The sequence below is a fragment of the Plectropomus leopardus genome, chromosome 7 (assembly GCF_008729295.1).
Source record: "Plectropomus leopardus isolate mb chromosome 7, YSFRI_Pleo_2.0, whole genome shotgun sequence".
NCBI lineage: Eukaryota > Metazoa > Chordata > Actinopteri > Perciformes > Serranidae > Plectropomus > Plectropomus leopardus.
In genome coordinates this window covers 21,750,175-21,775,485 of record NC_056469.1, presented here as the reverse complement: position 1 = coordinate 21,775,485, position 25,311 = coordinate 21,750,175, and the positions used below count along the sequence as shown (strand labels likewise).

Below are 25,311 nucleotides of genomic sequence, written 5' to 3'. Positions count from 1 at the left end.
ATAATGAAAAACATATTCATTTAATTTTAATTTCTTTGCTTGTGACTGGCAAAAATCATCACTTACACACACCTTGTTTCCAGCAGTTTTATATATAAAAACAATACGTTGCTGTTGAGATCAAAAACATTAAAATACAAATGATCTTTTTTTAAATAAAATATTCATACATTACAAATTGTTAGGTCTCTACAGATGCTTAACCATATATAATAAACTCTGTGCATCAACAGATCTCAAACATTATCGTGTGTGAAACAAACTATTATTATTAGAACTGTCACTTACAGTTATTATACTATATATCTATACAAAGAGCCATCTAAGAATATAAGAAATCAATACATTTTATTTCAAATACTGGACTGTACAGTTTTTAGTGTTCCACTTCAGCATGAAGAACAAGACGGAGAAGTCCTCCATCTAGGAGGAGCTGTGGGTCAGGAAGTGCTGGAAAAACTCCTGAGTCTTCCTCTTTTCTGCAAGATCCTGTTTCGCAGGTGATCTCAAGAGCAACGAGGCAAAAATGGTGGCTATGCAGAGGAGAAAATGAATATTTATATATATTGCATTACACTGCATCGTTTAATAGGTGTCCTTTTTTCTTTAAATGTTGCCTTTATTAACAGTTTCATTTTTTGCATGTTTCAACAAGACAGAAAAGATGGGAACTTTCGACTTTCTGTCCTAAAAGAAGGATTTTAAATATGTCATATTTACAGTAGATGTTGCTACAATCCCCTTTGCTACTATAATTTTATTCATATTCAAGATATATTTATATAGGGCTGGGTGAGCACACATTCTCTTATACACAAACTTCCTGCTCTGCTTTAAGTATTGAAAAGATAAAGTGAAAACAGTCCTTGAGCCATAAGCAGAGCAGAATATTAAACGCTATTTTCATTAAATTTTATCGCTTTGTTAGTTTCTTTTCACTTATTAACATACCAACTAAAGCACAAGGCAGCTCTAATAATAACAACACATAAACGAATGAAAGAGACTGAAGTGCAACCTGCTTCTTTTTCTTACCCAAGATGTTGACATCTAATCGATTGCTAGCAGAATTCTTCAACAGCTCACGGAGAAAGGCAGCTAAATAGTTGAACACATTTTTATGGCACTGAGGTAGTATGGAAATGACCTGAAGACAAAAGAAATCAAAATTATATTTAAAACAAAGAAAAATAAAACTGAGACTAACTTGTCTAAATGAACACATCTGGGAACAGATCAACGGTGATCATAGATTAATTGCAAGCTGTCTCACTCACTTTCTCACACTGACTGGCATTAGAGCAGCTTTCTAGGCACTGCTGGTAAAAGGAGTAGGGGACCACAGGCTCTGGGAGGGCATCTAGGAAGAGCAGCAAGGCCTCTGCCACTGAGTGGTTACTGCCCGCTGCAAGTCAATACAGAGTCAAGGACATAATTCTGTTATATCCCAGGACTTATTCAAAAGGAGCAGGCTGACCACCAGACAGGCAAAAGAGATAGACAGTGCAGTGTTTAGAAAGAACAAACTTTTTGTTGCATACCTCTGAAATCAAACAATGACTATGGGGCCAAAGCTGCTCAACAATTAGAGAGGGTAATATAAAAAAGGACTGTTGACAAAACAAGAAAACATGTATGGATTACACTATTTTTAACCCAGATATTCTATAAACATTTTTTTCAACCCATGGTTATAATGGTAATAGTGTTGAAGGATACGAAGAGAATCTGGAATGCCAGTGTCAAGACAATCCCTTATTTCTGCAAATTCACTCCGGAGCCCTGGTTGCTGAAATATGTCTTCCTGCAAATAGAGAAATGTTAATATTACATCTCAATGTCCTTAAAGAAGCACATTTTTTAAGCCAAGGAGAAAAATTACAAACAGCTTCAATTGGGCTGACAAAAAAAAAGCTTGTGGAGCTGCAATGGACATAATTAAAATGAATACCACAATCTAATGATTACATTAACTGAATCAAAGTTTTTTTTAAAATAATGATTACTTCTCCTCACCAAATCAATGCACTAACTCTACAAACTACTTAGCCTGCTGGCACAACCACTCAAGGGAAAAGTCAGACAAAAGACCTGTGGATCAGTTTGTTTTTGTGATCCAGGATGGATGTGGATGCATTAACTGGTTTATTTAGAAACATTTAACATTGTCATTATGCAACTACAATTTGTAGCTTTATATTGCGTGTTTAGTGTGTGATGTGCTTTTTGGTTTAGTTTTCATGTTGCAGAGTGTCTCATGTCTTCCTCTTTGCATCACTTTGTATCATGTGCAATTCTGGGCATTTTGACGTGTGGTGTATTTTTATATTATATTATGTTATTGTCTTTGTTCTGGCCTGCGATGGGACTGCAGATGCAAAATATAATCTGGTACAGTGCATCATATAGTAACATTTACGTTTTAAACTGTAAATGGTCCCTTTTCAAAAAAATCAATTAAAAAAAATCTGTCATGCAAAACTTTCAGTTTCCAGTTTCACTGGATCCACAGTCACAAATAATGGGGTCATACCAGAATCTTTGTATACATTAAAACTTAATATTCTGCTTAATATTTGTGGCATGCAGTGTCTTTCATTTATTTGTCTGAGGACAAAATACACAAAAAGCTTGGAATGAGGCCAAGAGCAACCATAAACCTTGAAACAAGAATAAAGTGTTCTTTGATTTTATTATGGCACAAAAATAGAACCTTAAGAAACACATTTTTCTTACTTGTTTGAGTGCATTGCGAAACAAGTGATCCACCATCATCCAGAGCTCTTTAGGAATGTCTAGAGGCTTTTCAGTGTTTGCTGCATTCTCGTCCACAGACATCTCCGCCTGATATTGTGAACAAACGAAGCAGTTTAGTCAAAATGGACTCAACAGTGTTTTAAGGTCAAATTTGCACACTAAAGAAACTACTCTGCTGTCGCTATGAGACAACCCTGAATGGAGAAAAGGTATTTCAAGGACACTGTCCCTGCTCTGCACATGGGGGCACTAACCACTTGACGGAGGGTCTCTTGCGGCATGTCCTGGATGGGCTCCCTCAGCTGACACAGTGAATGGATGGAGGAGCCGTAGCAGCTGGGCAGGTAGTTTCCTGTCACAGAGATGAAGTAATCCTTGCCGCGCTCCAGGTGGAGCACCAGGATGTCTTCGATCTCCTCCTTGCCAGAGTTAAGTTCAGGAGCTGTTGAGCGGTTTACAAAAATCTCAAGCTCAATGTCCACGGAGCCACCTGTATGAGAGAAACCCACAGTAAGGGAGTGGCTGAACTGTCATAATTTGGGAACTGATAAATGCTCTCCCATTGTGTAATGCTGTGCTAGGGTTACGACAAGCAGTTACTGAGGATCTGTAAAGCAGCAAGATATCTGTGATCCGTGATTAAATTTCTTCTTCCAAGACAGAACGCCTGCCAATGTCAGTCAAAATCAACGAGTTCTGGCCTCGTAGTTCATGTTGGTACTTCATAATTTCTAAAACCTTGAGGCCCTGACACACCAAGCCAGTATTTGGCCGTCAGTCAATGTTGGGCTGTTAGCGAGCATCCATCACCCTCGTTGCTGCAGTGTGTCACACAATATTGGCCCTCATCTGCTTTTTTTCCTCACCGATTTAGCATGCTGAACTGCCGTCAGAGACAACAGAGCCCGTCAATGAATTATAACCACTCTGATTGGCAGTTCAGTTCAGTGCACGAATAGACAAACAGAAGTGAGGAAAGTAAAAGAACTAAAGTCAAGAAGAAGTAAGATCAAACCAAATTAGTTATATGGGGTGAAATTATTTTTCTTTAGCCATTGAGCTCTTTGAAGTACCATTTCCGGATGTTTTTTGTTGTTGTTCACTGGTACACGCTATATATGCTATGATCTTTTGACATTGGTGTTGTTAAAGTGCTAAGTGGCTAACTATCGTCAAGACGGTCTTCCGGTTTAATGACGATTACAGACTACCACCATCTGCTGGTATGGAGTCATTTCCTCATACGCAGGTGCAGAACATACGTGTTAGATGGCCATTAGTTGAAATCTTTGAGGTGTGTTCATGTAAAACATTTTGGCCATGACACAGGCGACGGAAAGCAGCAGATCAGTCAGCTTTGTCGCCACTGGTTCTTTGATGTCTGTCATGTGTGTCTGGGCCTTAAAGGCAGAACAGTAATGTTTATCAAGATGAAATATGTGCCTATGTGATAAAACTCTGACTTTATGTGCTACTCACCCTGAGCGATAAAGCCTTTCGGGGGGTTGGCTGTGAGCCAGGGCTTGCAGTATGTCGGCTCATTAGGCTTCTGGATAAACTCAAACTGACACGGGACCTGCCCATCATTTAAGAGGCTCAACGTCTCTGCCTGGTGCTGCATGTATTTTACATCTTTGAAGTAGAACTGAAAGAAGAGGGAAAGGTTCATGTGGCAAGCAAAGAAAAACTTTACTCAATTTCATGTAAACAAATCTTTCAAATACTTGCATTCGGCTCACAGCCGAAGATCAATACACAGCTTCATTAGTTGTGGTTAACCGACTGAATTTATCAAAGGGTAATGAGAATGAAATTGATTCTACAAGGTGTATCAGAGAGGTATTATAGCTCCCATTACACTCTAATAGGACCAAAGGGGATGGGAAACTTTACCTCTCGCTTGGATAAGGTTACAGATGGAATACACTCATTCTCCATTTTGTCTATGTTGCGCACAATTTCTTCAAAGGTCTTCTTATAGGCCTCCGCATTTACTTTCTTGATCTGTATGAACAGACAAGAAAAACGTAAGGGGCAAAGAAACAATGCAGCATAAATATCTGTGTTATATAACCCTTAGACAAGACTGCAATAGGTATGTGGTATGGCCTGTGCAAAAAAAAAGAACCTGTTGACAAGCAGATTACATTGAATCTAAATGCATTTTTTATTGAATTATCATCTCTCTTCCCCTGCCCCACTTTTCAAAAGTAAGTACAAATGTCAAAAGGAGTACCACTGCATCTTTTTCAAACAACAAGAAACCAAATGAAAGAAATTCAAGATTAAAACCAAAAGGATGGCTGAAATATTTACCCCAACAACAAGCAGGGAACTGACTGGCTTGTGGTCACTGGTCTTCAGAGCCATGTGACTCTGATAATGCTGTTGCATGATGTTCTTCCCTCTCCACAGGATACGGTCACACCATGCAGGCACACGACATTTTTCACTACATGCAGAAGAAAGGACAGAGGTTATTTCTCAAGCATGTTTATAACATCTTTTAGTTTACAAGTTATCCAAATACACAGGGTGATTATACATCACTCAAAGGTAACGAGGTGCATGAGCAAAACTACCACACAACACTGCTCCTACGATTTAGAGCCAAATTAACTGTGAGAGATGTTTTTTTTGATAACATTAATTAAAAAGGGTGGGTAAAGTGATTTCTTAAGTGCAAATGTAAGTGGTTCAATGCAAGAAGCCCCTTTACATGTTTGCCAGGTGAATTGTGCAAGGCAAGCTGTTTCAAAAGTGCTCATGAGCAGAGTTCACTTAATAAACAACCCTTTCCCCTTTTGCATAATTTGCATTACTTTACAATATGAGCCTTCCTCCCTGAACCCCATATTTCTGTTATTAATGCTGCTGTGATGTTATCTTGTTGTTGTTGTTTTGGGAGTATTTCAATACCATGGTTTTAAAATAGCAGAACACATGCAAAGACATTGCTGGTCTATAAATGGAGAGACGTTTGTATGTTCATAGACTAGAAAGCATCCATAAAGATTTGCAAATAGTTTCATTCGGTGTGTTTCCATCCAAACACCAAAAACTCAAAATAATCTTAAAATATTGCAAGAAAGTATTTACACCTAGGAGACATGGAAAAGTCTAAGTATCGATAAAGGTAAATGTGACTTAGTGCAATGGAAACATATTCAGCAAATAACTAACAACATACAGTCGTTGCATAGGCAACTATAGTCTTTCTTTGACATTTCTGGAGGTTTTTAACACACTTATGTATGCACACAGGGCAGTCACCAAAAGGCATATAGTTGTAATAATAATTCTAAACTCTATTTCTACTGTCCAGTGTGCTCTCTGTTATTAAGCATTCAATGATTTACTTTGTTTGAGGTTTGGCTGGCGGTCTTTTAATTACCTCATCTGGTTGTGGCCTCTTCTGCAGACTTTGGCATGGAGAATTAGCGCCACCCACTGCTTTTATCAATGAACCAACTCCCAGTAGTGGATAGAAAAGCATAAAATTTGCATAAATTGCGAAATGCAAAAAAAAAAGAATTTAGCATAAATTTGTATTTTATTCTCTCTTTTTTCTAAAAATTTGGTTAACATTTGCACTACATTTGGATGGAAACCCAACTATTGTTCGAGTACTTCCCCTTTCGATTACTTTAACTATAAAAATAACCGCATCATTGAAGAATGATCTCTTTACTCAAAATGCTCCCTTCTGCATTTCAGTCAGGCCTTCATATAAGATTACCTTGTATCCCACTTGTCAGAGCCGGTGTCATATTTGTAGGTGGGCTGGAAATCAATGTCTCCCTCCGCAAAGCCAACAAACACGGCCTCCTCATCGATCTGCCTCTTGAGCTAAGGACCACATGGAGTTGGTAAGTTTCACCATTTACAAACACAAATGATGAGTGCAGACTATTAAAACAGCAGAAAGACGAGACATTCATTGACATTACCTGATCATAACTGTGCAACGTTTCAAAGTCCTTCTTGCTGATGAGCTCCTTCACGTTAGAGACGTCAAGTTCACTGATCCTGTAGTTAAGGTCCCCAATCCATAAAATCACACTGGTGAGGGAAACACAGAGAGACAGAAGAAACATGAATATGGATGAAATATTGTCATCTGGACATTGGATACAATTTTGGAATTATCTCTTTCAGCATAACATACTAATCCTCAACATATATCCCAGCATATCTGAATTTAAAGCAAAAAAGGCATTATTTTTATGAGATGAGTTTTGCATGACAATTTCTTGATGTAGTGGCATAATGACTTTATTCAATGTTTCTAAAGAAAGCACTTAATACATTTGATGACAAATTCTATAATATTTAATTGTTTTCATACTCATGCTTCATAATAGTGAGTGGAGGCTGGGTAGGATCAAGCTGGCGAAACTGGAGACGACTGCAAATGTCCTTGTAGTCCTGATTGCGTCTCTCGTATTCTTCAATGTGAGCAGCTAGATGAGAGTTGACCACACAGATATCAGAGTTGTGGAAGCGAAAACGGATCGCCACAGCACCCTTATTGCCCTGCGAATCAATGATTGGTTGAAAGAAAGAAAGAGAACTTCAGTCAGAATAATGTAAGAAGCACAACTACAATCTCCTGCCAGAAGACTTTGAGAAAACACATTTTTGACAGTATGCAGTTAAAAGCTCCTTTGCTTGACTGTAATCCGATATTATGCAAACAGTCTGACACTTGTTTCAGATGGCTCTTGGTGCAGATCATAAACCAGCCTCTCATTACTGCAGGGAAGGATGGAGCAACCTTACAAAGGCCCCTACTGGTCACCAGCCAGCCATCTGCTCTACACTGCAGGGACTGCTCAGTAAGCACAGCCACATTCTGTGCAAGAATAATCTATTCTGCAACAGAACATGAGGAGTTAAGATGGGACTGTTGGATGAAGCACTGAATGGATTAATAAGCACTAAAGATAAAACAGTTCAAAGCAGTAACCAGAAAGTGTTTTGAATTCAAAACCCTAGAGCATAATATTGCCTTTATTTTTTGGTATTTGCCTGCAGTTGTTCTGGCAATGAAACAACACTTTCATTGTAGCAGCCCAAATGCTTTTCTCTGCTTCACTCATTTGCTGCTCTAATCCAATGCTGTTCACTGCTGATAATAACTCAACACTTCCTTCTTGTATGTCAGAACTAATGCATTTTATGATGGCAATGAAAGGCCTTTAAAGTGAAACCAAAGACAATAACAGTGAGGTTAAAATACTGACTGTAAAAATCAATTTTGACATTTTTGGCACCTGATGCCTGGAAGTTGAAACTCTGCAAGGATTTTATCACATCCCTGACTAAGCAAGATCAAGGAGAGGGAATCAGGAAACATTAAGGACTGCTGTTCGGTATGTGAGCAAAGAGAGGAATGGAAAGGGAATGAGTGACACTTTTATACTTCTATGCCTGCCCATTCAAAGGGCAGCTTGCTTGAAACAGGGGTTCTAAAAATTTCCCAACAGCTCATAATGTAATATCTTCTAATGTGCACACCACCAGTAAATCTACAGGACCAGTGCGCTAAAGAATAAGAGCTGTAAAATCAGTCCTTACCATCCTTCCCATGATGCCAGTGCCCACAGTCTCAGCCTCCACATCAGAGATGAACTCTGCATGCTCACTTTTCACATAGAAGATCAGCATGATGCCAACCAGACGCACCAACTTCACCTGCAGCACAGGATGAGTAGATTTACAAATGTCATTTCATGCAGAAAATAGAAGACAAACCACAGTGGAAATACACGTGACAACAGTCAGTCAGTCAGCCTGCTGCCTCTCCGCTCGGAGCTTATTATGCTAAAGTGAACTCCAAAGCTGAAGAAATTGGCCTGACATCACTTTGTTGGAAATGGTTTAGATATCTCAAAATCTTAAAATCTTTTCCATCACCATAGAAGATACAATCCCAGTGACCACACCATTATTTTAGCAAGTTACAAGGCATAGGCTAACTTGTACTGTTTGTTAAGCATGTTTGCAAGGTTAAATGTTTACATTTAGATAATATTCAAAACATCCTTTCATTACTATGTATATTCTAAACCAAGCCATGTTTGCACAGTTAAATGTTTATGTTATTCTAGTCTACCTTCTTTCCTCAGGCTTCAGTCATTATCAGGATATTAAACTGACAGCATTATCAAATTATATAGTGTGATTAATATCAGTATGGAAAAATTAATGCAATCATATTTTTTTCCAGCCCTAGTCTCATCCCAACTTACAGAAAACAGAAGTAAAAAAGACACAGAATATAAAGCAGTTGCAAAAATAGTTTGATCCCCCTCCCTGTCAATCCTACACAAATCAACATTCAGATGTGATGGTGAAAACATTTATTTTTCAGCCTGCTGAGCTATGCAGTGTCAGTCACAGATCAGCCAAGTGTGCTTTAGTCTGAGCATTGACAGTGTATGAAGAAATGACACGTCATTATATTGCCTACGTGACTTGCAGACATCCTGTAAGCCCCAAAATGACTAGAAGAAAACAGTCAAGCCAAGAGAGGCGGAAGCTAATAAGCCAGTCAGCACTCTGAGAAAAGAGAAGTGGGTGAAAGCATGTAAGGGGAAGAAAAAGAGAAAGACCAAAAAGTAACTTAAAATATACTGCCTGACTAAGCTCATGAAATAAGCAGGGATATCATGACTGCAGGAATATCCTGTGTAATAATCTGATGGTACAGTGTTATGTAGTGGGTTATTATTTATTGTGGCGACAGGCAGAAATTGCACAAGCTGTCGGACAGTTTACTGTAATACGGAACACTTCCAACACAATCAACCAAAATTCAGTACCAGCCTCCATGTTAAAAAGACATGAGCTTTACAGGAAGTATATGGTCAGCTGGAAAACACATTCGCAGTCCAAACACCAACCAGGGGTTGATAACTATATTAACGCATGAAAACATGATTTAAGAAAAAAAGACTTCCTTACTAAGGCATACTTGGCATCTGGATGCAAGGCCTCAGACACTGCTTTCGTCCACTCCAACTCTTTGGGGGTGTCATTGAAGAAGAAAGCTTCTTTGCTGAGGTCGAGCTCCTGAAAACTATCAGAAATGACAAAAGCTACAACTGTGATGTTTAAGCTTTTCCCAGTGCTTCCATGGTATTCTCAAAACTTTTTCCACACTTCAATACCAAAGTTAGTAAACTGAAACGTAGGCGGGATTACACATAGTGCTGAATCTGTGGGTGGGCATGTTCTACTTAAAACAGGATCAATGGTTGCATACATCTGTTGTAGGTTTGAGCAGTGCATGTCTGTCTGTGAAATGGGATTAAACAGAGACTTGCAAGGCTATTCTCCAGCAGGGTGAGTGTATCTTACCCCACGCAGTACATGTCAGGAGGGTTGAGGGTGCAGCTCAACCAAGGACGGAGGCTTTCCTTTGGTGTCTGTCCGTTCACATTGTATGTGCCGAGGAAAAAGCTGAGAAAAGAATGGGGAGAGATGAGAGGTTGGCACAAAAGAAGAGGAGTGAAGATCCACAGTTTGTTTGCCAACTACTTCGAGTTTATCTTGTAGACTGTGAAGGCTGCTTTTTATAATTTCCTGTTCACTTCACATCAGAACTGAATAGAGTCAATAGTGAAACACTGACCTCAATCTATGTTAGGATGGCGCCTTGCTGCTTTACTGCAGAGCTCCCCACCTCATGTTCTCTTTTTTTTTTTTTTTTTAAATTTAGATTACATGAGAACAACCATTTTCAACGATGTTCCTATTCAATTAAGGAGCCAGTTTTCATCACAACAGCTTGACAGACAGCTACACAGACCCCGTATCCTTCATCTCTGTCCAATTATTCCTGTAACTTTCTGAAATTTATGATACAACACTCACAACAGCTTCACGCCATGACTGACCAGGTGTGCAGGTGTGAGAAAGGAGGCAAGGTTTTAACTTCCCTGTTGCTCTCTTTTTTTCCTTCTTGACAAAACATGTCACTTTTCGTGTGTACAACCAAGTGAAACACTACAAATGTCTTCCAGGAGAGAGACAGTGTGGAAATGTGTGCAATAATATCCCCATATTTGAACAATATCTCATCTCCTCTGTCTCTATGACGGCTGACATTTCACCTCACCTCTGCTTGCTTTATTTGTTAGCCATTTGGAACAACTACCATTATAAACACTTTTGATTTCCAACCTGGTTGGACACATTTTAAGAACTAGTTGTGATTGAGAATACCCTGTACCTTTCACTCATACATAGTAACAACTAGAAGTCTACAGTGGAAAGTGACATTAAAGCATAAAAAAAGTCTCTCAGCAGCTCCACTGCAACTTTCTTTGCTGAAGGATGTCTAAAATTGAGAGAAATGGTAAAAGGACCCAGCCCTTGTCTTTTACCTTCCTACTGAGACTTATTCTGCGGGTCCAAATTGAAAATCAACTTCCTTCCATCCAAAAGCTTTTTTTCTTTGACCTTCAGGCAGCTGCAGCTCCACTCATGCAGCTGCACAGGGGCAGCAAAGAGCTCTTATTTAGTGCTGACCGTCATCCCACAGTACAACACTTGCTGCCCTTATGTTCCCATTCTCAGCCAACTAGCAACACGCTGAAGCTGTCTGTATAACATAATCCTGGACTACTTATCTCCCGAGCTTTTTTTTCTAATCTGCACATCAGCAGAGAAATTAAGTGCATTCTCAGTATGTAGCGCAATACGAGATGAAAACAGGAAATGCACATGTCCCAGCACAACACATCCTTTTCTGTATAACTGCCGTTTCTGTAGAGGCCAACTTTAAGCTTTTTATTCTATTCAGGGTCATGCAGGGACAGGAGTCTTCCCAGAATGCTTTGAGCAAAAGGTAGTGAAATACCTTGGGGAGGTTGGGAGGCAGTCACACAGGCTACATAATACAAACACAGCCAGAGTTAATTTAGAGTTCCCAATTAACTTCATTAGCTTCATGTCCCAGAGCAGCCAGAGGAAACCTGCACCAACATGCAAATTCCACACAGAAAGAAATGAGAACTGAGAACAAATAACACGGGACCATTTTGGGTATCATCCACTGAGCTAACATGCTGTGAAAGCCATGTATAATGCCTGTTCTTACAGTTCTAAAATTTTACACTAGCATGAATGTTTCTGCATGTTTTAACACAACGTATGGAATATTTCCCTTTTTATTTGTTAGTATCATTGATGATGTTGTATTTTAATCTTTTCATATTTAAGATTCCTTTCTCCATTCCCATTATATCAATATTCCTTTTTATTTGTTGCTCTATTATTTATATGGGTGTCAATATTAAGGCACAGATCTACCAGCAGGAGGCAGTGTAGTAAAAAGCTGCAACATGATGCCAACTCAGCAAATGCTTTATTCGTTTGACTATCTAAAAGTATCTCTCTGCAGGGGCCTTCATTTCTACAATAAATATAAAACTAGATTAGCTACATTACACTACATTGGTGCATTTCTTGACAGTGTCTGAGACGGTGGTGCTTAATTTAGCAAAGAGCTAAGTACACAGAAACACAAACCCACAGATGTTGACTCATTCTTTTTACACAACGCTTCTCCATCCAAACTGTGCTCATAGTTACACTGTGGGCTCACACTGCTCCTGCACAAACTGTCTCCCCGACAATGACTATTTTACAACTGACAAGCAGAGTACAGATCAACACAACTATTAAGTAGCCCCACCCAAGTATCAACACGTGTTAATATAAAGGAGGTAAGAAGTTAGACTTCCCATGATAAAAGTGATGTGCTATTCAGCTGAATCATGATCACCGAGTTCTTTGCCTGCACCTATCAGCCAAACAATTTTAAACAGATTTAAAACAAGCAGTCAAGAGTTAATTACCTGAAATCCTCCAGATAAGTGTAAAGGTCCTCATTCTTCCGCAGCTCACACTTGATGAGGTTGTCACGCAGGACAAACTGCGGCATGGCCAGTATCTGGGCTTTGTTGGACGGGGTATGGCTGGAGGAGCGCACCAGGTCATCCCGGTCCTCTCGACCGGGAATGGCCAGACTGAACACCAGGAGAGGAGAAATAACAGTTAGGCGTGGGGGTGAGAGACAGACCAAGATAGAAACAGGGTCATTTTTTATCTCTGGTGTGATTTTAGAAGGAACATATTAACATAAACGGTGCATTCATTTGCTTGTATGTATAGGTTCACATTAAAAATCGGCCTAACTGCATCAAGCAACACCTCTCCTATGGCCTGCACATAAAATTATGGCATAGCAGAGGTATTACACTCTGCTCCAGACTAAGATTAATGTACAGTAGATCACTGCAGTGACAACAGGAACCCAGGCTCTGCAGTGAAGCTCTATTTCCATGCTGTCAATATGGAATGAGACGGAGGGGAGAGGAAGAAATCTAATATGCCTGGACCCTGTAATCTTCCAGGAATATGCTGTAACGAAACTCAATCTTCCAGTATTGGCGTTCATTCCAAAAGTGTCAGCAGAGGCTTCCAGGTTAAACATCTCCAAGGAACAAATTAGCATTTTATACTTTAATAACTTTCAATAATCACTATTTGCCAAGCTGCTGCCAGACACGTACACACTATCTGTTGTGAGACAGGTGGAGGAAAGTACTCAAATTACTGTAATTCTGCTTTTTTATCTACTTATACTTAGTACATAGTATATGTTTTAGGCTTTACGCAGCTGTACAAATGGTAAAGACTGTGGTTTCACACTAGATAAGCGCACTCATCTTAAGATTGCGGTAATGCACCAAGAAACACAGAAGTACACCGACAAAAGGCAGGAAAGAGGAATGCAGATAGACGGTAATAGTGGCTATAAATACTGTATGTTTCTAAATATTTTAACAACAAAAATGTGCATGTTTTATGAAGAAGGAATTGCCTTCAATGTTTTTGTTATGCCTCATGGATACAAACAACACATTTTGGTGGGTAACACTGAAAATGTGTAAACAAAAACAAACACGCAAACTGATTAGTCGTTAGCCATAGTGTAACAACCACACAATGGCAATGACTTGTACTTCCTTTACACAATTTAGGATCACTCCATGTTTGCCTGGGTGTCACACCTGAATCCGCCCACTCCACGGAGTTGAAACAGACTGTAACAAGTTAACAATTCTGCTGATATCAGGCAAATTCTGCACATGAGGTGATAACAAGTTTAGCGTAAAAAACAAGTTAGCTAGCAAACTGCTACAAAATAGAAACATTTAAAGGTCCACTTTGACCTCTGTTTGGGTATAATTGTGGAGGAGTAGACTGAGCAGTGCATATCTTCAGGGGGAAAATCACCTGGCTGAATTCGAGTTACTTCAGTCATTCTCCGAAGGTAAATCTACGCAAATGCTGTCCGCTCTCCTCTGAGCGACGCAGTGTACCCACGGTAAAAGTGTGGCGGAGGAACTACAGGGTGATAAATAAAAAAGCTAATATATTGCACAGCAATTGTCCTGCATTTTGTGCAGGCAGCGGGGGCGGTCGATTTCTTTGTAAGAACAATGTTTTACAAATACTTAAAGAAAATGTAGAAAAAAACACCAATGCGTTATGGTTTGAGATTGCATATAATCAAAGCATAAACATGATGATTATTTAACCTTAAGGTGAAGTCCCTTGTTTCACCCCCCCATGGTTGTCTGCATAATGTCAGACTCCAGGATCTTGTTTTTTTTAATATGTCTAAAATTAGAAGCCATCTATAAATTTCATAGTGAAATGGAAAACCATTTTGTAAAAGCAATAGCTCACTCCAGGCCGTGATATGATTATATCACAACTGATATAGATTTGTATTGGCCGTAAAACACCCCTTAACTGTGATATGAGCACAACATATCATGGCCTGTCATAAACTGTTGCTTAACTCTATGACTTTCTCTACTACTGTATAAAAGACACTGTCGTGTATACAGTTTGTTATTGAGAGTTCCCACATGTGAACTGATACAAGGCCTTACCTCTCTGGGCTGGAGTGTGCTTTGGACCTCTGCGTGCCACTGTTTGACCCTTTCTCCTTTTCCGAAGTTCCTTTTTTGTCTGATGATTTCTCTATTTAGGAAGAGCGGGAGAGAAAAGTAATATTAAGTGTTTGTTTAGATCTCTTGTTTACAAGGTTAAACACAGAGCATAAAGGTAAATAATGGCATTATACCACAGTTCTGCATAATTGATCAGAACTGCCTGTACTTTAAATCACAAACTTATATACTATTTGCAGGTTGCCAGTTAAGACTATGTGACAACGTGTCTTTCTAGCTGCCGGGAGACCTTCCCATCAGCATTATCTCAAACTCTGCCCTAGGTATTGACAACCTAATGAGAAGAAACCCAACCCTGTGCAAATCCATATTCAAGTCTTTTCTAACTGATATGGAGAATAAATTAAAGCTAATTATGACTAAAAACAAACACACAGTAACACGCAAGTCAATCATAAAAGTGCCAAGTCAGGGTTCAGTTGTTGTGGTCAATTGGCCGAGGCTGCCTTTTGCAGTTGGTTACAGTTATTGCATCCTAAGTAGCTGGATTTAATGGGCGAGTGTGAAGTATGAGACAGCATGGCCCCTGTCTCCTGCAGCTTGGCAGGGAACACAGCTGGCTGCTCTGAAAGGAAAAGCCACTTTCTCTGAGCAGGAAATTTAACTCTACAAAGTTATAGCAGACTACATTAGGAGTGCACCTGACCAACAACACCGCCTAATGACCCAAAAGATGAGATAAATAAATAAGCTTCTTTTCTTGTAATCTTTTTATTAACATGACCTCTACTTGGCACAATAAGAGCCACTTTTGCTCTTAAAAAGGGATCACAACCTGCAATGCATTTGTTTTATGATCTGTTTGTGCGCAACTTTCACTACTAAACACTGTAGCTGAATTAAACCGACTTTATCTGACTGGACATGGATATCAACCATACTTTTAAGTTACTAAAAATATATATTTTCAAAACAAGTTCACAGAGATAAGGAAATAAAACAAGGAGGTAAACCTGTGAAACAAAAGGGATTGGGCTATCTAAAAATATATCCGACTTAACAATGCAAATTAAAGACTGACTGACAAAGCTTTGCCAGACCCAAAGCACAACTTCTATTAGAAAGGTGTGAGTTTTGTCGCAGCTGTGTCAAACGCAGCACTTCGGTCAATTATAACAAAAAATTCTATTGATTTTTTCACGATGACCACAATTGGCATGTGACATTATTTTTTGCTTCATCCATGTTTTACAAAGGAAATGTTCTCATTACTCTAACTTTATTAAGAAAACAGGTTGTGACTTATGTGACCAGACTCTGGAAAGACATGTCAGAAATGCTTACACTGCTTGTTACATTTTGTACATTCTTTAAAGAAAAAAAAGGGTAAGGCTACACAGAGCTGACCATAAGCAACATTTCAAAAAAAATTCCCAAAGGCTTTAATTGATGTTTAAATATAAGATCAGTGTTATTGTTGTTTGTTAGAATAAGAAACAGAAGAGAAGATGGCCTGGTGTTTGCCTAAGAAAAACACCAGCAAACTGAGAGATGCTTTTGAAAATGTGCATAGGCATGTTATATTTTAGAAAATCTCCATGTGCATGCATGGCAAAAACTTCAATTGATAAGAGTTTTCATTGTTAAATAAAAGAGATCATGAGTATTAACAACCCTTGGACTGCAAGGACTCATATTGATTGATAAACCATAACCCATTATAGGTGATATTAGTTTGTATCAATAACCTTAAGGTACAGTAAGTTTAAAATGCTTATTCTAATCTGCTAGAATAGCAGGTGGATCAAAAGTAGGGATGCATGATATTATCAGGCAGATATCGGCTTTAAAATGAAATATCTACGAGTATGACTGATAAGATGAAGCTTTCTTTATGCAACTTTAATTGGTTGAAATATGTCCAATTTGTCCTGGTTTTGACTATTGTCAGGATTGTCTCAGGGAGAGGGTCATACCAATCTGTTAAATTAGGATAATTTTTACAGTTTCGTTTAAATGTGTTACATGGAAATAAATATGGCATTTTTTACCCATAACATAAAGGTTAAAGCCGCTTTCCTGTTTGCCAGGTTAATGTGTACAATGTGAAAAGCATTGAATATTATGTCTGCATCTGCCAGTTCAGCCATCAGGTTAAGGGTAAGCTTAATGTGATAATTCCACCACAGGAATTAGGTGTTAAAACATATTTGCAATTATCAAAATCAGCAATTGAGCTGAAAGATATCAAAAGAAAAATCCAATATTGTGCATCCCTAATCAAAAGTGATATGCGAGAGTTTCACAGTTTTTTTCTCAATGAACTACATTTCAGCTGGAAAAAGTAGAACAGCAGCAATGGCACACTAAACACTGTACCGTAAATACTAAGATTCCCATTGTAAAAACAAGGTGCAACGCAAAACAGAACTTAAGCAAATTTTGAGACACAAGATTTACATATGGTAATTGTCAGAAAATATTGACAGTTTCAGATAAACAATACAGCTAATGGTGTCCCTGAAAATATGAGTGACTGGTCATTGCTGTGTTTGCAACCTGCTGAAGAAAGTAATGCAACAATGTGTTTCTCATTAGTTAGTTTGTTCAATTTAACCACCCCTGCAACTGTTCATGCAACAAGCACCAGAATGAGGCCCGGCCTCATGAGGGTTTTGTTATTTCATGACATGTTTTACATTCCTGCCCATGCTTTAGTATTCTTAACTAGCTAATGAGCTAAAGAGCTTAACTAAATTTTTAACCACAGAGGAATAAGTTGCATGAAGTCTCACTAACTATGGTTTCGCACGCCTTTATATCTGCCGTGGATCTTAAGTCAGCACAAATGTCAAGACATATCAGTTCTGAGAATCTCCTGTATTAAAACAGCCACAGCTTTTTTTCTAACTACAACTGCTCAAAGTTCAGCGTTGCACAACTTCCTCTCATGATCTAAAATTATGGGTAATAAACTGCAGGGGAACCAATTCTTAAATTATTTTTTTATTCTCAACTGTACATCTTATTATGCAAAATTAAAAAAAAAATGTAATAAGACGCTTGGATCATTTGTTTGACAGAGACTTGTCTCACATTTGCAGCAGACAGAGAACAACTTTATCTGAGTGAGAGGCTGTCTGAACAAAGTTTACAGACAACTGATTTAAGCTAACAAGCTAACTTAGCTTAGAGGATGAGCCGCAAGTGAAAGTATATATCTAGAAACAGCCAGAAATAAAACGGCACACAGATTAAGCTGCGTATTGAGAAACAGTGTCTCAATAAATGGCACAATTCTGTTTAACTACAACACTGTATTGCAACACCAACAGGTGTGTCCGTTTCTATGACATAGCAACAACATTAACGTTTAGCCAGGACTAACATTAGCCGTTATTACCAACCGTCTATGTGGGCTAATATTAACGGTAGCTTGACATTGAGGCAGCAACAGACATTAATTCAACCAAAATTTAAGACAAACAATTATTCCACCTGCCCGACACTGGCCCCTGTAGCTAACATGGCTAAAGATAGCTTCTTTGAAATAACTACCACAACCACTACTACTCGCTAGCATTAGCTACGAAGCTAATTAGCGTACACTGAATCGTACAGAGTGACGCGATGGCGTTTCCTCTTACCAACTCAAAAAGGACAGAAAAAAAGATGTAGGAAAATGTTTCATACCAGAGTCTCTCATCACCCTAGACATCTCAAAGCCCCGCTCCAACGCATTCTGTGCAGAAGAGCAATGTCCAGTTTGTGTCAGACCTGCCCATGCTAAGGCTGTAGTAGGAGGAGTTTACCTTCCTGCTGCAGAGGCAGGAGGCTGAACGAACCAACAGTATCTTTCTCCAAACACACATCCACTATGCAGAAAATGCGACCTGAAAACGCTTCATCGCATCAGCATTTCATAAGGAAGTTAAGCTCAGGCACCACAAGAAGACAATTAAGTTCCGTAAACACAATCTTTGTTTATGTAACTGTGTTTTTTTGTTTTTTTGTTTTTTTTAATTGAAAATGCATCATTTGTACATTGCATTAGATTTGTTAGTTGCAGTTTACCAGGGGCGTTTCCAGGATTTGAATGCATACGGGGCCTAGCCCAGACCTCGGCTGGGGGGTCTTGGGGATCCTTCCCCAGGATTTTTTTTTTTTTTTTTTTTTTTTAATGTTCAAAATCTATTTTAAGGCTTTTTTTTCAAAGTGAAAGTACATAGACAGGATTATGGGAAGAATAGTGCAAATACAGTAAATAGTTCAGATGTAGTGCAATACAGTTTATGGATGTGTGGGTAATTTAAAAAAGAGGGATTTGCTCTGAAGCATTTCCTGGACCAAGGACATGATCAAATGAAATTGGCACCCTATTTAACCTTAAAAACTTTTTTGTTTTTTTTTGTTTGTTTACTTTCCAAGTTAATAATGAATTGTAATAGCATAAAAAAATATAAGTAGTTGTTAGTAATTAGTATTGAGTACAGAATACTAATTTACAAATTCTATCATTATAAATTGAGTAGACTAGAGTTGGAAAAATAGTTAAATATATGTTAACAAATATAGCTAAGTTAATTTAGCACAAGACTGAGAGGAATGACAAATTATTAGATGAGGGGCATTTTTTTAAAATTATCATTAGACCTATTCTTGTTTTTGAAAAATAAATAAAGCATGTATATTAAATCCATGGCTCTTTATAAAACATCCAGGGCTGAAGCTTCGGACGCCCAGGCCTAACAACACCGCTGCATTTTACATTATATGTTTTGCATATAACATGCATGTCATTAATAGCGTGGCTCTAATCTAGCATGCAAAAACTTAACCTTGTATGACATCTGTATGACATCAACATGTAAGATCAATTATGCATATTTGTATACATAAAGCATGCAAATTGAGCATTTCACAGCAAGACACTCAGAGAGCTCATATGGAATCTTGTTGCAGATCGTTTGTATGTGTTTGCCTTTTATGTATATCACTTAATAGCTAGAGGGTGCTTTACTTTTACTCTGTTGTTTGTTTGACCTGGCAACCAAATATGCTGAAGTGTCAAAAGAAAGCATGTGTTTGCTGTGTATGCTCCACCAGTTTGGAGCAAACTCCCCCTCAGTGTCAGACAAGTTAAGTCTGAAACCCATCTCACAAAGCTTTTAATAACCGGCCGTGTGAAGGATGGCATTTTTCTAACTTATTACTTCAATATCTATATGTTGTTTTAATTTATTTTGTTTATCGCACAGTTTTACCCTCTCTTGAAATTGTTTTACAGTATTGTAATTTATGTGCTCCAGAAAAAAACTTTCTATGTAGTGTCTGTGTCATAGAGGGAAAACCAACACGTCAAACATATTGTGTGACTCCCTGACAGCTCTGAGTAAATTTCTCTCAGCTCATACACAGGTTGGGCAAATTGCATTTAAAGGAAGTGGCACTTGCAAAAACGCCCAGTTTTATGACGCAACTCTTTCATGTAGATTTCTCTCCATGTGAGGTTATCGATGCAGGGGAAGAGTCAACACTAAAGATAAAGATGAGCATCCACCTCACAAGCACTGTTAGACTTATTACAATCCATCCAAGTTTTATCAGCGTGAAGATACTGGCTATGAAATCCTTCAAGTAGAATTAAGACGACAAACCTGTTTTCCGGTGCTGGTTGAGTTTAGTGAGTGTTGTGCCGAGAGGTGCGAGGGCCTGTTTGACAACTCCCTGGCCTGTGTTGGCTCTGTGGTACTTGCTGATCCACTCGAACTTAGGTGTCTGTGTGGTAGACTTGCAAACATCTGGAAGGAAGGAAGACAAAACGAGAGCGTAAGATCATTGTATCATCATACGTTTTTTTGGGTTCACCGCAGCTGCTAGAACAATCCTCCAGTACTGGAAATCAACTAAAACCCCAGAAATAAAAAATGTGGGTCAATTATATGACAAAAAACGGCCGCATGAATCCATGCTGACCAGGATGACTGACAAAAAACATGCTACTTAGGTGGGGGGGGTGGAATTACATTACACTGTCTGAAAACCCTGAAATATGACTATTGTTCTGTCTCCTTCTGCCTACTTTTAATTTTCTTTTTACAGTATTAATCACTTTTCATCTCAAATTATTTATTTTTTGTGGGGATTTTGACTTCAGTTGTGCCCTCTCTTGTACGGTTCTCCTTTATTCTGCAGCCATTTTATTTTTATTGTCGCCAAAGGAATGTCACATCAGGTATGATAACCTGTCATATACCAACCCATTCAAAAATAATAAAAACTTGAGTTATAGAATAAGTTGTTGCATGAGTGAAGAGCAGAATTGAACATCACATTTTCTGCTGTCTTAAGGCAGAAGTGGAGACGCAGGAGCGACAGTAATGCTAAGATTCATTCATTAACAACAGTGCTTCTTTATCTACTCCACATGTGCTAAAGAAATAAAGGAATTTTCAAAACTTTGTATTTTTTGCTCTTACATGCTTGTTCTAAAGCCCACCTTCACACTTTATGCTCTACTTTTTTAAGTGTGACTATGAGATACGTGTGCTGGACTTCCTTAAAGATATCGCTCTCTTATCCGCTTACCTTTACTGTTTTTCGCACTCTTCCTGGTAACAACAACAGGTGCCAGGTCATTTGATCTTTCCATCACTGGTATCCCTCACCAGGTTAAAAGCCTTTGTGTCTCATCTTAGAGTACCACATAAAAAAAGTGACACAAACATATCAGTCTTGGTCCGCGTGTCTGTGGGGTTTCCACCGTGAAAAGTCGTGAGCCAGTGGCAAAAGTGACACATTCCTAACAAAGCAGATCATCTGTTGCTCTTTTAATGGCCCATTCCTTTTAAATCACAGGATACATGAAGTAAAAAGTAGTTAAAGGGAGTAATGAAAAGGAAGATCCTTGAAAAACTGTTTTTATCCTGTCCCGTGTAAACGGTTACTGTGGAAAAAGACAAACTACACAAGAGTAAACCATCTAAACCCCACCCCTTTTCTCTTCGTCTGTCTTTTTTCTTCAGCCATGCGTCATGCACACCTATTCACTGACAGACGAAGTGACACCACCGGTTTCTAAAATTGGCTGAAGCTGTGATACACAGCTGCCGACAGTCACTCAAAGTATTTGTGTTTTTATCTCTGTATTTTAACCCCCCCTCACAGGTAAAATAAGGTGATATTTTAAGAAAAACAGTATTTAATAATCGGCCACATAATGTAACCTCAAGGCAATTGAAGACTGGCTGAGCGGGTTCACTCCAAACAGATGGCGGGAGCAGATTATTTGTTCTTTTTCATACGTGGGTGCCTCCTACGCTATTCTGAGGAGGAAGTCTAAATATATCAACTACTAAACTCAAACATATGCAAAAAGGTGAGTGTCCATGTGTCTGCTCTGTTTGAATGTGTATTAGTGTCCACATGTCTTTCAGTGGCATCCTTGCCTATGTCATCGAAGTTAATGTTTTTTTTTTCCTTGAAATTTCTTTAAAGTTTCAAGGAATTTTCAACAGCTGTGAAAATCCTCTAAAAAGCAATCACAGGTGGGTGTTGTGTAAAAATATCACACATATCTGGGGGCTGACCTACCACTCCACGCTCTGTTGACCTCGCTGAGGAAGAGTCGCGAGTGGGACCCAAAAGGAAGTCTGAGCTCTAATTCCTCTTCCTGGTAGCTTAATCTCACTTTGGTATCGGCACCTAGAATCGGATGGAAAACATGGCAAAAAAATGTTCAGTTTCATGCAGTGGATCATTTCTGTAGCACATTATGATTAAGCGGAAATGAGGGCAACTCACCCACAACTGCAAGTTCCTCTGGTGAGGAAACTAAAAAAAGAGTGCAACGTGAGAATTGTTTCAGGTCACTTTAGTGAAATTACTGCTGTGCTGTTACATGGTACGCTGAGGAACACATTATCATCGATCTTATCGGTCAGTGTGTTTTCAATGAGAAACAAGACGTGAAGGCAGCTCACCCTCCACGACAGCAAAGTCAAGGGAGATGGGTACGATGTCCTCCAGTGACACGTCATCAGCAGTGATAGCCATCCTTCGATGGGTATAAATAAAGAGTCTACGAAACAAAAGGTGGATTTAGTTTGGCAGTCTGAAGGCACATGCAGGGTTTGACACATAAAAACACACCTGTATAAAAAAAATGTGCAAGCCAGTACAGGAGTGGCCTTGCAGCTCGACAGTAAATACTACCATTTCCATACAACGTATAATTTGGGTTACTGTGTCAGGCAGGTTGATGCAACTCTGTGGTCATTTTTAGGCCGGTTTGTGGCGTTGCCATGGATTGCATAATGCTGTCACTCCCTTACAAAATTACTTTGTTAGCTTTGCAGCATTGCAGACACAGAAGCCATATTACACATAATTTCTAGTGTCTTTTAAAACTCACGCATGCTCTTTTGCAGACTCCACCAATCCCAGCAGTCTGCTCTCTGTGATGTCATCCATGAAGACGTCACACTGGACAGCATGTTTACAGCTCAGTTAAGGAATTAGTGGAAAGGTGTTCATGTGTTCGTTCAGTTGCACCTTTTTTGATATTAAATGTTCACAAAAGCACGCACGCACATCCAGATGACAAAAAACTAGGTGCTGGAGAAGAGATAATACAATAGCAGAGAAACAAAGTCCGCACATTAGATTATGCTCCCATAAATATTGAACACAATTACTGCCGAAGAGACGTTTCGAGCTACATGCTCTTCATCACACCAAGTCATTTTTTTTGCTACAATAGGCAATGTTTTAAGATTGTTTCCTACAGTAGTGGTAAGGTGCTTATCCTTGAGTATTTCCATTTAATACTAATTCCTCTTCATTCCACAAGGAAATAATGTGCTTTGTTATACTCTACAGCATTGATCTGACATAATTATGTACGAGTTAGTAATTGGTAAATTACATATTAACCCAAGGCTGTAGCCATGCAGTCAATATTGGGTGTTTTTTGTATCTTTTTGTTGTTTATTTGATGACCCTGTTGTATATTTTTGCATCAAAGCACTGTAATTTATTGTATGACTTGTAATTTGTTGTATTACCTTCAGTGAAGTATTTTTCTATAAGCCCAGTTGGGTTTCTAACCTCTGGCACCCTGTTTTTTTTTGTTTTTTTTGTTACTGTTTTTAATGGTGCAAATAAAAATATAAAATAAAAAGGCCGTCTCTGTAGCATAGCAATTTATTAACATATATATATTTTAGTTATACTATGTTTTATTTTTAATTTAGGTATATATTATAGTTACTGCCTTGTATCAACAGCTTCACCATATTATAAAATATATGACATTCTAAAAACCTCAACCCCATGCAACAATAAATGTTGCTTTTGTGTTAGTGGTCATTAATAATAATCAAATATTATTTTATATAATTCTACTAAAAAATCCTCTTACTTTAGATGCTTTAAGCTGTTAATACTTTGACCTAAGTGACATCTGAATGCACTTTTACTGGTATTTTTCTAAGTTTGTTCCGCCAATATGACAAACCTGGCGGCACAAAGTCGCCATCGTGTGGATGAAAGGTCTCACTACAAACACTGGCTCAAATTCTTGAGAAGTCACACCCGACTAAACCGACCCTCGTGCTGAAAACTGCGTGTACTGTAAATACATTCCCAGGACTGTTGTATTATTTGTCCAGATATATGTCAAACACGTGGCAGAGCCTTTTATTCACAGGCCTCTCTCAGAGCTCAGACATTCCTCAACAGAGTTAGTTCAGTTTAGTTTGGCGCAGGTAATCCTTCGTCTGAAGTGTTGATAATAAAAATTAAAAACAGCGCATGAAAGCAGCAAAGGATACTATGATGCAGTTTTCTTCCCTTTCCAAAGTCTCTTGAATTGCGACGGACTGATCCATGGTGGAGACTTGTGTGACAGCTTCTGCTCTGCTACGCGCTTCCCCGGCGAAAATACCCGGAGGAGTTTCACGGAACACCTCTTATTTGTCTCCCAGTGCGCAGCAGAAGGAGGAGAGGTACTTCGGGGTCCTCGTGTTATCCGACATTGTTCCCTTTTCGGTCCAGATGTTGTCTTCTTCCTGCGCTGCTGGCCCGGCCCAGTCCGACTGCCACGCACTGATTCAGGCTCGTGCCGTGCACCCGCGGTGACGTCACGCCTGGGCTGTCACCGTCAGCGCAGTTTGGGTCTGGATCAGGTCTGGATCAGGTTTGGATTAGGCCTCAGGCGTTTGATCCAAAGAGGATTATGTCCCACAATAGAGCCGTATCCCAACTTCTACAAAGTTATATCAAAGCTTTCGAAGAGGTTTTGGTGAGCCGATCAGGTCAATTAGGTTTAAGCGGGCGTTTGTTGAAACCAACTTGTGATATATTTATTTATATTGATTAACTTTACCTACTCGTTTTATATATTGTATTGTAGCATAAGGCTCATAGTTTTATATTTTTACAAACACATTGTACATTTTTCAATTTTAGGTATTAACTTATTAGTGCCAGTTGTTTTTATTATTACTGTATTTATATGTAATATTTTAACACACTTTACAAACTCAGTACATTT

The 25,311-nt window shown here is 38.8% G+C and overlaps 1 protein-coding gene across 3 annotated transcripts; it reads right to left on the bottom strand.

Annotated features, from left to right (window-relative positions):
* Nucleotide 1: 1 nt before the first annotated feature.
* inpp5b (inositol polyphosphate-5-phosphatase B) lies at nucleotides 2-24,825 on the bottom strand. 3 transcript variants are annotated; one of them, XM_042489671.1, is made up of 23 exons: nucleotides 24,591-24,825; nucleotides 23,170-23,250; nucleotides 22,739-22,836; nucleotides 22,560-22,589; nucleotides 22,350-22,460; nucleotides 20,414-20,557; nucleotides 14,736-14,826; nucleotides 12,627-12,797; nucleotides 10,123-10,224; nucleotides 9,727-9,841; nucleotides 8,338-8,454; nucleotides 7,106-7,293; nucleotides 6,708-6,819; nucleotides 6,497-6,606; nucleotides 5,074-5,209; nucleotides 4,651-4,761; nucleotides 4,237-4,402; nucleotides 3,012-3,247; nucleotides 2,737-2,844; nucleotides 1,720-1,804; nucleotides 1,278-1,405; nucleotides 1,036-1,147; nucleotides 2-533 (listed from the first exon to the last, which is right to left on the bottom strand). In XM_042489671.1, the coding sequence occupies exons 1-23, from the start codon at nucleotides 24,644-24,646 to the stop codon at nucleotides 424-426; spliced, it is 2,718 nt and encodes a 905-aa protein (XP_042345605.1). In that variant the 5' UTR covers nucleotides 24,647-24,825; the 3' UTR covers nucleotides 2-423. The 3 variants fall into 3 exon arrangements, with proteins under 3 accessions (XP_042345605.1, XP_042345603.1, XP_042345604.1); XM_042489669.1 differs by lacking the exons at nucleotides 22,350-22,460; nucleotides 22,560-22,589; nucleotides 22,739-22,836; nucleotides 23,170-23,250; nucleotides 24,591-24,825 and adding an exon at nucleotides 21,345-21,742; XM_042489670.1 differs by lacking the exons at nucleotides 20,414-20,557; nucleotides 22,350-22,460; nucleotides 22,560-22,589; ... (1 more) ...; nucleotides 23,170-23,250; nucleotides 24,591-24,825 and adding an exon at nucleotides 18,450-18,705.
* Between the last annotated feature and the right edge of the window lie 486 nt (nucleotides 24,826-25,311).